We start from the raw sequence: 15,412 nt of genomic DNA, 5'->3' as shown, positions 1-15,412 counted from the left end.
AAGTAGGTGTGCCATTCACAGTCTGGCGTGTACCCTGCTAAATGTATGTGTTTGTTGTTTAGGCCTCTCACCGAATGAAAACTCCTGCTAAATACATGACCGGAACTGCAGTCCTGCCTTTCAATCCTGCTACGTTTGGAGAGGTAATTGTGTCTGTCTCACGGCAATAGTGATATATTCTTACACGTCATTATTTAGACACTGGGAGAACAGTGGTGATAGGCTGTAAGGCACTGACCTGGGACTCAGGCAAACTGGGTTCAGTTCTTTAAGGAATTCTGGGGACTTTGCCACAATAGTCTTCCTCAATAGTCTTCCCTAGAAAGGGAGATTTGGGTTAGCTCAGTAGCTGGCGTGTCACTGTCAAGGGATGGCTTTCTGAGGAGGATGTATTGGCAGTGCCTCCTTGCACACACCTGGCATCCTGACCTCACAAAAGAAGGCACTGACAGTCTCTCTCCCCCCAACAGTGGGAAATGAAAGACAGACGACACTGCACCCCCGAGACATTGCTCTTGTAGCTTGGTAGCAGGTAGGGTGGTCCTGATGTCAATGATGAGCCTTAGACTCAATGAACCAAATTCAGAGGTGATGTGTTACTTACACAACGTGGGCTAAAGGATGCTACATTGGTGTAACCTACGTGCTGAACTAGCTGAGAAAAGATGCAAGTTACACCAGTTTAGAAGCACCTTTCTATTTGACCTGTATGACTTTAATCCAGCAGTTTTCAAACTTTTTTGAGCTGAGCACCCCCTTTGAGTTCCAGTTGAGTTCCAGTTTTTGGTTGCACCCCCCCTAGAGGGGCTGATGACCGGGGTGCCTGCTGGATCTGACTCCTGCTTCCCTGTGAAATACCTTTAACCCTATCTTGTTCTCTTTGTTTAGATAGTCCTGTACCTGCGAATGTGTCTTGCTCACAGCGCAGGTGTGGTGCCAGCCTCTCAGAGCTTAGCTGACATGCAAGACCATGCTCCAGCTATTGGCCGCTATATCAGAAACCTCCTGTCTGGCAACTTCATATCTTCCTCGTCATCTTCCTCAAAAAGTGGAGAAACCAACCCAGTGCAAATCTATATTGGCCTTCTCCAGCAGCTGTTGTCTGGCGTTGGAGGTGAGGAACCATAGGCCATGGTGCTGAGGAAAGAAGAAAAACTCTTTCTGTAACGTATGAATGAGCGTTGGCCAAGCATACTCAATACCCTGAACTTCGCTTCAGTGACCATAGGCTCTAATGAGAACTAACTCAAACTGTTTTATCCCAGTTTGTGATTTAGAGTTATTCCCTCGTACACAATTGTGAAAGGAGTTAAGGAGAGCGAGCGCCACAACATTATCTGTTAGGCTGGGGTGTCCGAATTTCCAGGCCATCGTCAGTGTTTATTACAGTCTTTGCACACCTGAACAGTTCCCTTGTATATAGATGCCAACTCCGTGGGTGCTCCGGGGCTCACGCACCCACTGAAAAAAGTAGGGGGTGCTCAGCACCCACAGGGCTAGATTAATCTTTTGTGTGCACCGATGCCTGGACTGTGGCCCTGCCCACCGAGGCCCTGCCCCGCCTCTTCCCTCCGAGGCCCCACCCACCTTTCACATGGGAGGAGAGGGGACAGGAGCGAGCACCCCCGGGCAAAAACAAAAGTCCGTGCCTGTGCCCTTGTAGAATGACACTCTCTTCATCAGATATCGGAGGCAATTTAAAGTTTCATCACAAACTACTTGTGTATCATTAAAACAGTTTACTAGAAATATGCATTCACATACTAACTATTTGCCTGTCTGACATCCATAAGAGCGAGAGTACTCGGAAATAAAGTTATGACTTTGACTTTCCATATTATCTGGGATCTTTAAATTTGCATTAAACTCCTTGATGGGGCATCATCTGCCTGTTTTACCATTAGTTGTAAATAGAAAACATTGCACTTCATTTTCCATAACTTGATTTTTTTAATTACTCTTTTTAGGTTTGCCAGTCATGTACTGTCTTCTAGAAGTTGTTTCGGTGTATCCAGAAAAACTAGCTACCAGATTTGCTGACAAAATAGATTGGATAAAGGTATGTTGCATATATGTGGATCTTTTTTTTTTTTTTTTCTGTTCACCTGCGCAAAATCGGGCATTTCAAGACCTAATAATTTTCCAGGTAGCTGATTACATGATCTTGAGGAGTGAAAGATTCTTTTTTGCAGCATTTTTATTTTCTGTGTCTGTTGCAGGATTAGTTCAAGGGTTCCAAATCCCAGCCTGAAGCCCAAGCCAAACATCTGCACAGCAATTAAACAGCCCCATAGCCAGATCCCCGCAAGCCCAAGTCACCTGACATGGGTCAGCTGCCGGTGTCTTAGTGCAGTGTAGCCATGTGTCAGGGTAGTTCCGTTCTTTGGTAGTTCATGGGTATGACTTCACCCTGTAAGGATCTACCAGTGAGAGGAGCTGCTCTGGCCGCTCTCTTGAGGTAGGTAGGTGGAGGGCAGTCTAATATACTGATGTAAGTTTTTTGAATCACGCTATATAACTCCATTGGCAGTATTCTGGTAGTGATCAATTTCATTCCCCCTCCCGATGATCTCAGGTGTGAAAGTAGAATGAATTATATTACAAAATAGATAGGATTAAAGAAATGCTGTCTGTACCAGGAAAAATGCTGGCTGGCTGAAGTGGTGAGGTGAAAGGAAAACAAAAAACAAACATAAAAAATTGCGTTTAAAGGGCAATTGTGTTTGTTGAATTATTAGATCGATAGGGAGTTAGTAAGGTAGGGATATATGCATGCCCCCCCAGGTGAATTTTGCTGTTTTACTCTTTTGTCCCTTTGTTTGATTTCTGCTCTTTTATCTGTATAAATAAGACTGTTTGGGCCTTGCATGGCCACTTACATTATCTGAGTGTTATTGGCGGAGCGCTTTGCTAATAAAAACAGAGTGGTCTGACAAATTGTGAGTCTTGATTCTAACTTTGACACAGGTCACCTGAATCCTTCAGTTTTGTGTGTGTGTAATATATCTACACACACACACACACACACACACACACACACACACACACACACACACACACACACACACACACACACACACACACACACACACAATTCAAACGGAAGTATTCAGGTGACCTGAGAATGGTTAAGTTTATAACTCTACTTTTTGCATTTATCTCTCTCTCTACACACACACAAGCCTGTGTGTGTGGAGTTAAATGCAAATAGTAAGGTTATAAACTTAAAAACACAAGTCAGGAAACAAATGTTAATATTATGTTTGTTATGCTAACACATTATTATTGTTATGCTAACGTTGCCATAATAATCAGACCTTTTTAACGGCCTAGGTAATAAAAAATACTACATACAAACAACATGGGTGAATTAATGTTGCTGTGAGAACTGTGACTTTTCCATTTTTTGACTTCTGTGTCTGTGAGATTTGCAGCCTTCGCATTAAGTAGGTTTAATCTCTTATCAAGTGAAGAGGAAAGAGCAAACGAAAGGAAAACTTACTATGTGACGCTATGGAATTGTACAAGACAAGAATTTTGTCTTGTACAATTCCATGGAGTTTTTAGCTCCCTATGGCTGGAGAACATGAAATTTCTTCATTAAATACCTGATTACAGTTAGCATGGTGCTTAAATGCTTTGCTGAAACAGGTGAGTAGTCCCCTTGAGGGCAATAGGACTATTCATGCTTAACCCTAAGCACATGAGTGCTTTGCTGAACTGGGTCCTAAGCAAGTTACTTAGTGGTGATGATAATAGTCCACGGGTAGAAAAGACTTTAGAGTAAAATATGGAGTGTAGGTGGGTAGTTGCATCTGAACCGTGTGCTACTGTATTAAAGGTAGAACATCAGTGAAGTACTGTATGTTCCATCTTTGTCGTTTTTTTGTTGTTGTGTTTTTTTTTAACTTAGAGTCTGATGAATACAAACAAGGAAGAGATGCGTGAGCTGGCAGCACTGTTGTATTCTGTAGTGTTGTCCACAATGTCTGGAAATGAACTGAAGTCCTCTGTGCAGCAACTGATCAAGACCGCAAAAGACAATCATGTAATTACATTCTCTTTATCCATTTCATGTTTTTTTTTTTTATTGGGACATTTTATTTGAAGATGTTAATCTTGTAGCCATCCAGAATTTATAACTTAATGATTTTTTAAAAAAAACTGGAAAAGCACCATTGAATTAGTTAGTTTCTTGTTGGCGGTATGTTGCTATATTTGAGCAGAACAGCTTTTCTAAGTAAGTAAATAATTGAAACTATACTCAGTCAATATTTGACATTTCTCCTAAGCACAACCAGGACAGTTAGGAACCATTATTAAGAAGTTTAGTCAGTTAAACAGTCATCGTCCTATTGCATGATAATGGGTTGCACCAGCTACCTCCAGCAGTTATAAGTTTTGTTTTTATTGATGAGCAATTAAAGGTAAGCACAGATTTTAGGAAGTATTTAGCTGGTCACTCATTGCCTTTCCCCTGGCTAAGCCATAGCTCCCTCCCTCCCTTCACCGCTGGCCAGTGAAAGCTTCTCCTACCCAGCAGCCTTTGCTAGGTAAGGCATGGTTTTACAGTCCACAGCCTTCAACTCCCACAACTGTTATCGCTACTAGATGGGGTTTCCTTCCCTCCCTCTGAGCCCCTCTCCTCCTCTCATTATTAGTAGCTCTGGAGCTTACCTGAGTTCTTTGACCAAAAGGATTGCAAACAATGAGGAATTCAGCCTCTTTTCCCCCCTCCCAAGAAATCAGGCAAATAATTTTCTTGATGCGACTCACCTACCGCAGTCTAAGGAAAGAGTTAGATCCTTTCCCCAAAGAACTACCGTATTTTGATTTTAATTCCTACATAGATCTCAGTAATCTGCTATTTTACTAGTACCTTAACACCATGTTCTTTTTGAAGTCAAATGGGACTACTTCCAGGTTTAAAGCTAAGCTGAGACATTAGAAACAAAATAGTCCTTTATTTTACTCAGTTCTCCCTTAAAAGAAATACTTTTTATGAGAACTTTCATTCTCTCTTTGAGATGTTCCAGTCCCCCCTAGATCTATTCTTTTCCCTTCCGTCTTAGAGTAATATGTTGAGGATCAAACAAAAACATTTTAAAAAAATGCAGTTCTGTTTGCATCTTTTAAATCTTGAAGCCTTATTCCTGTAGAGTATCCTTTCAAATGAATCCAGACTACTGGATTCTGAATCCAGAACAAGACATTAGCTAGACATTTCTAAAACAAAGATCAACACTGAAATAATTTATGTTCTTGCTTTAACCTTATCTGGAATGACGGGACCAGATTGTTCACTCACTTGTGAATTTTGAGTAACTCCACTGAATTGAAGGGATTTTATCTGGAGTAAGCAAGAGCAGAACTTGACCCCTTGTTTCAGTCTCTTGTATGTGCAAACTGGGGAAGACAGCACTGCTCACATTCGGAAGGATATATTTATAAACTAAAGGATTACAGATGGCTTTTTTTTTTTTTCCTCCTGATAACTTGAGGGGGAGGTTTTCAAAAGATCCTAAGCAATTTAGGAGCGGAGGTTCCAGTGACTTTCTCTGGGTCTTGAGCTCCTAAATCCCTTAGCTATTGAAAATCTCCCCTGGAAGTCTAAATTGTGGAGAAAACATTGACAGTACCGACAACCTATGGAAAGCCCCATAGGCTGGGCTATAGCTCAGAATTTTCGTGCTGTACCTTTCCAGCGGGCCTACCTGTACATCTGTCTTTTCATGTACGCTTTATGTAAAATGCATGATTGTGTCTATGTAGATTTCCTACCATGTTGGTATTGTCTGTAGAACCCGGAGATCCAACATGGATCCTTGTTGGCTTTGGGATTCACAGTAGGAAGGTACCTGGCCAAGAGCAAAGCCGGAATGATGGAGATGCAGGACATTGAAGAGCCAAACATTGTTGTCATGCCAGAACAAGACCAGCTCATAAAGACCACAACAGAAACAATAGGTAACGTCACTCTTGGTGGCTGTATTGCACCTTGGCATTGATGGTTCTTGACACTATGTAGGGATAGTTTCCAGTCACAGCTGGTTCAGGATATTTCTCAGGTTGTCTGCATGAACGGACAGTGGCCTTGATGCTGAGTAACACCCGTCGGATGGATTTGCCAGTCTTTAAGACTGTCTCCATCACTGTTGTCTGATCAGGTGTAAACAATGCTCACTACTCCAATACTCATTAAGAAATCGACTCCCATGTGAGGGACGAGCAGGTGCACACAGGTGTATGTTTGAGATACATTCTTCTCACTTAAATTGGTTTTACTTTATTGTAACTCTGCCTTCACTCCTGATTCTCTCTGTTATACAGGAGAGCAAAACCTGGCCTCTTGTTTAAAAAAATATATATATACTTCTGACTGCACTCAAGTTGTAGGGACAAAAACCAAGTCATCCTGTTGCTTCTCTGTAGGTTCCTTTTTGGACAGCACCTCTCCGCTCCTGGCAGTTGCTGCTTGTACAGCACTGGGGGAAATTGGCAGGAACGGCCCCTTGCCAATTCCCAATGAAGGCACCGGGTTTACAAAGCTGCATCTTGTTGAAAGTTTACTGACCAGGATCCCTTCTGGCAAGGAAACAAATAAGGCAAGATTTTTTTGGTTTGTTAATTTTGTTTCCGGCATATTTTCTTTTGAGGCTAACGCGATTATCTATCAAGTTAAGAGAGACATCACCCTTACAGCCTTGGTGATGACATTTTCAGAAAGTGCTCAGTCTTGGTTTAACTCTGCTCCCACTGAAGTTAGTAGGAGTTTTACCCTTGGCTTCAGTGTAGGAGAGCTAGGCCAAAGGCTGTTAGAAAATCCCTTGAATAAATAGTAGTTTTTGTGTTTTTTATCTTCTTGGGATGAAACTGAGGGTATGTCTTCACTACCTGCCGGATTGGCGGGCAGGGATTGATTCGGGGGGGCGGTCAATTTATCACGTCTAGTCTAGACGCGATAAATCGACCCCCGAGTGCTCTCCCGTCAATGTCTGTACTACAGCTCAGTGAGAGGCACAGGCGGAGTCAACAGGGGAGCGGCAGCAGTCAACTCACCAGGGTGAAGACACCACGGTAAATCGATCTAAGTACGCTGACTTCAACTACGTTATTCACGTAGCTGAAGTTGCGTAACTTAGATCGATCTCCCCTCCCCAGTGTAGACCAGGCCTAAGAAAATGGGATATTGTGGCTGAAAATCAGGACGAACTTCTCTGACAGTACTGTGTGAAAGGGACTAGGCTCTGGACCTCAAATAGAATGAGGGGAAACTCCATCACTTGGGTCATTTTCCAGTGATTTTTTTTTTTTTTAATCCAGCTGGTGCTGTGCTGTAGGGAAAGGTTATGCGTTGGCAGGAGGATGTACTGCATGACCTAGTAGGTTTTTCCTTTCTCTGATTTCTAGGAATCTGACAGCTTGTGATTAAACTCAGTGGGAAGGCGTGAAAGAGTAACGATAAAAGCTCTGGGTTTCAAATTAGGAGGCATCTATGTTGAAAAAGTGCTTGCTGGGTTTATGAGTAAAATCTTGTGATTCTATTTTTAAGATGAAAGAACGAGCAATACAAACACTGGGTTACTTTCCAGTGGGAGATGGAGACTTCCCCCACCAGAAACTACTGTTGCAAGGACTAATGGATTCTGTGGAGGTGAGGCACTAACGTTCTCCCTTACACCACAATGAGCGTTTCAATTAGTATTGGCCTTCTGAATACGTTGGGCCACGTTTACAAAGGGAAATGGGAGCTGCTCTTTGAAGTGACTCATCCATCAGATCTGTTCTCTCTGTTTGCAAAGCAGCGTGGTAGAGGGTGAAGAGGAGTCTTGTGCATGTAAAACCCATGGCCTCAGTTTTCTGTCCCAGCCCCATACACACTTACATACATATTGTCAATGGGGCTGCTTACGTCTGTAAAGTTAAGCACGGGCCCTTTTAGAGGCGACTTCTGAAAATCTGGTCTTTTAAAATGTACTAAAGATACACATTGGATGTCAAAATATCTTGTTCCTGTGACAAATTTTAAACAAAGGACAGAAATTGTATTGGAAGGACGAGTGGTGTAGCTCAGTTGAATTAAGCATTTTAGAAAAAATCAGCGCGCGCTCTCTCTCTCTATATCTATCTATCTATATAAAAATATGAAAATTATATATAATTTTTTTTTGTTAATCCTGGAACTCTGCTCTATATTGGAAACGTATTTTGTTCCATTCTGCACAGTATTTCAGAGTTGCTAATTTACTGAATGAGATGCTGGAAGGGAGAATGAAAAACTTCTTGCACATTAGGGTAGTGTTCTGCATTTGCATGTTGGTTTTTACCTTTCTCAGTTGATCATAATCACATTGAGCAGTTAGCAAATACAGAAGTGACTAGTGAATATCAGATATGCTGCTGTGGCCAAGCCCTGTAATATGACGTGATCATAAAAGGAACAAAAATGACAAGGTCATCCTGTTTGTATCTTCAAAAGTGGGCCTTTCAAAATGCAGCGCTTCTCTTCTTAGAACTTTTCTGAGGACAGGAGAGCTTCCTGTATAAAATGTTTACTTGAGCACAAGGATTTATGTGAGCTTTCAAGAAACTAATTTTGAAAGACTATAAGCTAAAGGACTGATTCTGCCGAGAACTGAGAAGCTATTGCTCTAATTGAAGTCAATGCTCACTGCAGGTGCTCAGCAGCTTTGAAAATTAAGCCTTCAGGCTACATGTCATAGTAAAAAAAATATATATATATATATATAATATATATATATTTAAATGAGTAGCAAAGTTCCGTGCCTGTTCTGCTCCTGATGCAGGTACAAGGAATAGAGAGGAAGTGGTAGAGGGACACAGAACAAAGCTAAATCTTACTTGTGTGTCCCTGGTGAGTGGAAAAGAATTTCTTTCCATCTCTTGAACTTAGAATGTGCTGCTCAGCTTTTCAGTGTGTCTGGATAGAACATTTAACAGCAGTTTGTTCCCTGAAGTGGTGGTAGGGGAATCCTTTTATTTTACTTCTGCCTAGTACAATAAAACCTCAATATTTCACACTAATGACTGGGATTGCTGAATAAAGTGAATAAACCTTTTGTTTTCAGTCAAGGACGCTGCATCACCTTTGTTCCGTGGTTTGGACAAACGCAGAACAGTTTTAATGACTTACAGTAACACTTTATAGCAGGCTGTCAAATATTCCATAAAGCATTTTGTAAAAGTAAAGGCCTGAGATTTTTAAAATCGCCGTGGGGGGTTGTACGCTGAATTGCCATCAATTTTAACGGGCGGCTGAGCATCCAAACTAGGGAGCTTTGAAAATCTCTGCAAAATGCCACTTGACTGCAGCGCTCTACTCAGAACTGAGAGAATTGTAGGGGTGGTGGGTAACAAGGTGATTATTTAGCGAGGACCTATTGTATTTTTCAGGCCAAGCAAATAGAACTTCAGTTCACCGTTGGTGAAGCCATTACCAGTGCCGCAATAGGAACCAGCTCAGTGGCTGCCCGTGATGCTTGGATGGTCACCGAGGAAGAGTATACTCCTCCTGCAGGTATACGTTGTTGATGTGGGAGATTTGGAGCTGGAATGAAGAACCTGAGGGCCCTGTCCTACATGGAGCTGAGCACTTCTGGGACACTGATTCTAGTTAGTGGGAGTTAGAGGCTCTTAGCAGTTCCCAGGTGGTGCTCAGTACCTTGCAGGTTTGGGTCCGTTTGCCTGTTTTTTACTATTTAGTGGCTTCCCCGTTTTACCAGTCTGAAAAATATGAAAAGCTTTTTGAAGCGTGTGCTGTTTAAACCAGCTTCTTGCTACTCTACAATTAACTGCTTTACGCTCTGATCATTTATTATGCTCGCCACGCTCGTTTCATAGCTAATATGTATAAGTCCTTTAAAACAGTTAGAGCCAAATTTCCCAAAGCAGACTTTAAAATGGAATCTTCGGTGGTTCTTGCCGGAGGTTTTGTACACAAACGCTTGGATTGCTATGAACAAACTGCATTGGCGTGCGCATGGGCTTGGATATCTACCCGATTTTATGCACCCAAGTGCACATTTTGTTCGCTAATCGGATTTTTGGATATAGAAGAATGTGAGCATGAAAAATGCTGCCTACAAAAACCATAGGTTCAATCTTAGGCCCCATACGCGCTTAACTTGATAGGTCTGAGTAGTCCCATTGATCTCAATTGTGCCTAGTGTTAAGCACATGTATATGTGTTTGCAGGGTCAGGGAGAAGCTAGGTTGAGTCCCTCTGGCTAATAATAAAATACTAACCCATTCAGTCATCGTCTGTACCATTCCTAGTAGTTCAAAGATCGTTGTGCGTTTTTCAAACCCACACCGGATGTTCAGAGTCTTGGCCAAGGATATTTTAAGACTGGGCCAAGAGGTGCCTATTCATCACTCCTTACTCATGCAAAACTCCCGTTGACTCCCGCAGGGCTTTTAATGAGTAGGCGGTGCTGAAGGTGCAGGGTGAGTGCTTACACCATAATGAAGAGCTATCTGGGTTGATTGAATGCGTTAAGTGACCATAAGCATGTGTGTGTTTCAGTGTCGATGTAACGTTCCTCATCTTTTTATTCCATCCAAACAGACGTGAAAGTGAACGACGTGGTCCCCTGGGTTTTGGACCTCATTTTGAATAAGCACATCGTCAGCCCTAACCCCCACATCAGGCAGGCAGCCTGCATCTGGCTTTTGTCACTAGTGAAGAAGCTGAGCACACACAAAAAAATTAAGGTGAAAACCTGCCTCTGTCTTGCTTTGCTGCCTTCCTTCTCTCCCCTCGCCGCTGTTGCCTCTTTCCTTCCTTACGTACTCGCTGAGATCTTCATGTGACACCTGCATGCCCTGTGTTGCCGGGATGATACTGCTTCTGCAGTCCTACAGCCTTAATAGGCCTCTCAACTTCCACTGAAGTCAGTGTGGGTTTTGTTTCCATAAGGGCTGCAGGATATGGCCCCAAAGACCCGTTCCCTTAGGCGAAGGGGGTTGGTGTCACTGGAATTTTAAAGGATTTCTCTTTGCAGAACATTAAATCTCTAAGAATAAATCAGTTTGGAAATTTCCAGACTACTTGGAACCACAGGTTCAAATTCCAGCAGGGTCAATTCTGCCCTCCAAAGGCAGATAAACTAATATTGCGTTTGGGATCTTTTGGACGAGACCTTAAAACTGAGGGCCTGGCCACTCTGTATGACCACTAAAGATCCCCTGGTCCTCTGCCTAAGTACAGGAGGTTTTGGCCAAAATGTCCTCTCCCCACCACTCTGATGCAATAGGCAATGATGAGCCAGTTGGCGGCCACCTTCCATCCCAAGGTGGCTGAATTTCAGCAGCAAGGTGCCTGTACATAGTTGACAAAATGCTTTGGGATGAAAGATGCTACATAGGTTTAAACTATTACTAAATTTCAAACTGGCACAGTTGCCCCATCAGGTTATTTTTGCAGAGTTCTCATCTCCATAATGGGGCTTCAAGGAGGTAATACGATCTTCTGATTAGCACAGGGGCTAGGAGTTTGGGCTTCTCTTTCTGACTTACCTTGTAGCCTTGGACATGTTACTTGGCACTTCCCCTCCTGCATATTTCCCCCTCTTCCCCCCCCAATTCCTTTCTTTCCCCATCTGGAAAAAGGGAGTAACACTTATGTTACTTAGTAAATTGCTTTGAGGTTGGAGGGAAGATGTTCGATGAATGCAAGGTGGTATTATCTCAGAACTTCAGATGGCCTGTTTCTAACTTCTCAGGAAATTAGTGCAATCCTTGTAATGTCTGTTTGAACTACAATTGTGACAGCAATGAAATAGTCGGAGTGTATCTGCTAGACCCTGTTAGATGAAATTGAGAGGAGGCAAAAACCCAGAATAAAAAATACATGTTCTTCTTTCATCTTTCAGTCTCATCTCAAGGAGATTCAAAGTGCATTTGTTTCAGTTCTGTCTGATAATGATGGTAAGTAATACCATATCTATGTGCTTTGTCTTTGAACAAACTGTTTCTTAACAGACGAGAGAGAATCTTTTTGCTATTCAGTGCAGTTACTTAAAACCATCTAAACCTTTATTGTTCAGCACTGAAAGATGTTTGTTGAAATATTAATTTTTACTGGAAAATGGACACATTTGCATGCTGTTGTTTGCAGAAATGTCAAATGAAACATTTCTCTCTCCCTTAACCTATTTGCATCAAAATTTCCCGGGGAAGGCATTCTTTCCCCATCTCCTGGGATTATAGTAGAGTGGAGACCAGTGGGGCTCCCCTGTTTGGTTTGTGTACCAGGGCTTCAATCCTGCAGTTGGATCCACATGGGCAAGACCTTTGGCTGTGCTCCATTTACATCAGCACAGGGGTCCACCTGCATAGATCCAGTTCAAGAAATGGTGCCTAGGGGGCTAAATCTAAAACCCACGGACATCAGCTGGGGGAGTCTTTCTATTGATTTTGCTGGGTTTTGGATTAAGCCCCAGCACCTTTTGATGTCATTTAACCATGTCATAGATCCCATTTTTTTTAACTCCTGTTTTAATTATCTCTCTTCACCGGTATTTTTCTTACTACTTACACACTTGGCTTTTGTTGTGTGAAATCTGTTGCAGAACTTAGCCAAGACGTTGCTTCAAAAGGCCTTGGGCTAGTGTACGAACTAGGTAGTGAACAAGATCAACAGGAGCTGGTCACCACGCTTGTTGATACGCTTATGACTGGGAAAAGGTACGGTGAGCACAGAACTTACACGAAGTGGATACACACACTCTGTGTGTGTGTGTGTGTGTGTGTGTGTGTGTGTGTAAGAAAGACAGGTCTGTGGAGAGAGGTTTCTTAGGATCAGAATGGTGGAAATCCACTTTCACCTACTCCCCACATGTCTGACAGTATATGATAATTAAGTACAATGAACTGTAGCCTATTGAGCTGTGCTGAATGGTTGAAAAGTTAAAAAGGTGTTTTGGGGTTTGCCTTGTGGTGATCAAGTTTTAACGAAGAACTATTTCTTTTTTGTGCAAAAGAGTCCAATGTCCTTTCTGCTTTGGGTTATTTACAGTCCCAGCAGCTCTCTGCAGGGGAGTACCATTGCTAGGAATAACGGCTGGAAATTAAATTTTGCTTTTATATTTCTAATATTTTTGATATTTAAAAAATGTTTGATTATAGCTAAAATGACCACATAGCAAGTAGTGATGGTTCTGCGGTAGAGTGGATAGCTCTCCTGCTGAGAGGAGGAAGCAGTTAGGTTAGACACAGGCTAGAAAAACTCCCACAGAAATCAATAGGAGTGTTGCCACTAACTTCAGAGGACTATAAACGGAGAGTGGGGCAATATACGGAAAATTCCAGTGGTAGCTGGGACTAAGAGGCAGATGGAAAATGTATTTTGCTCTTTCGTATGGGATAGAGACCTTGTCTAAATACGTGTTTGGGTCCTTACCCCCAGTGAATGGGAACAGATACAGGTAGAACTAAAAAGCAGCGATTTATATACGTTGCATCTTTTAACTTGGAATTGAACAGTAAGACCCTGACCGTTCAAAGACTTAAATATGTGCGTAATGTTCCACCTCACTGGAGTCAGCAGGATGCCTCGCAGTGCGTGAGGTTAAGCATGCACATAAGTCGACAGGATCGGGTCCCAACTAACAAGAATTTACCAGGCAAATACAGTGAAACACTTTCATTGGTATTCATATGTACAGCATGTGAATGATAGCCTGTTCCCGGACAGTCACGGAAAAGCTAATGCTGAGCCTGTTTTATCACCAGGGTCAAACATGAAGTGACTGGAGAAACAGTGGTGTTCCAGGGAGCCCTTGGCAAAACCCCAGATGGGTAGGTTTAGTGATGACTTTCCATGAGACAGGTGCAATTCTGCACCAAACTGCTGTTCTAGAGCTACATACTCTTCTTGTAAATCCTTCCTGGGTTTTTACTTGTCTAGAATTTTGATTGCATTGCTCTTGTTTCCACTCTAATAGTTACTATAGCTCTTTCTCTGTAGTACTGATTGGACACATGTTTATATCTTAGCTGAATTTCTTACTAAATTCTGCTCCAGGGTATGACTTGACTCTGTGGGAGTTCTAAGTATGATGGCGCTGTCTGTGACTGAAATGCGATGCTAATTTTTCCTTCCTGCCTTCCCAAGTCAGGGTCTCTCTACCTACAAGGAGCTTTGTTCATTGGCTAGTGACCTCAGCCAACCAGACCTGGTGTACAAATTCATGAATCTGGCCAACCACCATGCCATGTGGAACTCACGCAAGGTAACTTGATACAACAATGCAGATACCTATGGGAGCCATTAAAAAAACAAACAAACAAAAAAAAACACCCCACAATAATTGCATCATTCCTCTTATAACAACTGGTGTGCAATTTCTGGCCACAGATACTGTCTGAGTCTACCAGCATGTGAAATGATGAATTACAGATTTCTTCAAACTATTGCAACAAATCATTAATACTATTTGCATTGCTTGAATCCACACTCCACGTTCCACTCCGTAATTAATTATAGTTAATATTATTTTGATTATTTGTACTGTAGTAACAAATAGGGGCTAAGGGCCCAGTGTGGTAGCTGCTGTACAAATATTTTCAAAAAGAGCTTAAATCCTAAATTTTAAGGCAAAAAACAGGTGGATTTGACAAAAAGGACGGTGGAGCACAAGGTAGCAGTGAGACGATTGTGATAAGCAGTGGTCACAGCACACCAGCTGTTTTAATCACTGACCTTGAAATAATGCTCTTAATTTTATTTACCAAAAGATCAACCACTCACATTCTTTAGCCATTATATCCTTTATCAAAGCCACAATGTGACTTGTCATGCTTCCTGAAGTCAAATAACCATCATTCCTATTCATTCTAACTATTTATTTAAAAAAAAATGTTTGTTTATTTTAACTTTTTTAATTAAGATTTTATTAATGTGACATCCTTTTTCATTAGCCCATTTGAAAAAAACAAAATAAGTTGTTTTAATAACCGGGCAGGCAGTGCTCATGTATGCGCCAAGTAACCTGTCCACTCTGCGCAAGTTCATTACGTGCTCCCTTGCTGGAATTTGGCTTTATTGGAAACTCCACTTTAAGCAGAACGTAAGCCTCTGCCTAAGCTTTCTTCCAAAGCTTGAGTATTCACAGTGTTTCCTGCAGGACCTCCCTATCTCTGCCCTTCGATTCCTATAACCAGAGGTTCACACCTTTCTCTTGTAGCCTGGTGGAGTTAACAAGCTGCACCTGCTGTAATGAGTCAGCAGAATTTACACAGCAACTTTATGCTGGATTCTAATGTCTGCTAGCAGAAGAGCACTCCATCCTCAGTGGGGTCATAGATTCTGCCACCCTGTTACAGTAGCCTTATGATTTGTCACTGATCTTAGATCGCTGCCACAGCAGGGGAAATGAAGATGGAGTTT

General features: G+C 42.1%; 1 protein-coding gene across 2 annotated transcripts in view; it reads left to right on the top strand.

The window, feature by feature from the left end:
• ECPAS (Ecm29 proteasome adaptor and scaffold) overlaps positions 1-15,412 on the top strand; it is an 84,442-nt gene that overhangs the window by 41,633 nt on the left and 27,397 nt on the right. For both annotated transcript variants that reach the window (XM_039543911.1, XM_039543912.1), the window contains exons 17-29: positions 63-143; positions 889-1,114; positions 1,968-2,059; positions 3,914-4,048; positions 5,802-5,967; positions 6,433-6,605; positions 7,553-7,654; positions 9,415-9,538; positions 10,589-10,734; positions 11,895-11,949; positions 12,594-12,708; positions 13,756-13,821; positions 14,138-14,255. In XM_039543911.1, the coding sequence (XP_039399845.1) occupies positions 63-143; positions 889-1,114; positions 1,968-2,059; positions 3,914-4,048; positions 5,802-5,967; positions 6,433-6,605; positions 7,553-7,654; positions 9,415-9,538; positions 10,589-10,734; positions 11,895-11,949; positions 12,594-12,708; positions 13,756-13,821; positions 14,138-14,255 (1,599 nt within the window). The remainder of the gene's footprint in view (positions 1-62; positions 144-888; positions 1,115-1,967; positions 2,060-3,913; positions 4,049-5,801; positions 5,968-6,432; positions 6,606-7,552; positions 7,655-9,414; positions 9,539-10,588; positions 10,735-11,894; positions 11,950-12,593; positions 12,709-13,755; positions 13,822-14,137; positions 14,256-15,412) is intronic.

This window comes from Mauremys reevesii, linkage group 6 (assembly GCF_016161935.1).
Source record: "Mauremys reevesii isolate NIE-2019 linkage group 6, ASM1616193v1, whole genome shotgun sequence".
Taxonomy (NCBI): Eukaryota; Metazoa; Chordata; order Testudines; family Geoemydidae; genus Mauremys; species Mauremys reevesii.
The sequence above is the reverse complement of the archived record's forward strand: the minus strand, read 5'-3'. Positions and strand labels throughout refer to the sequence as shown.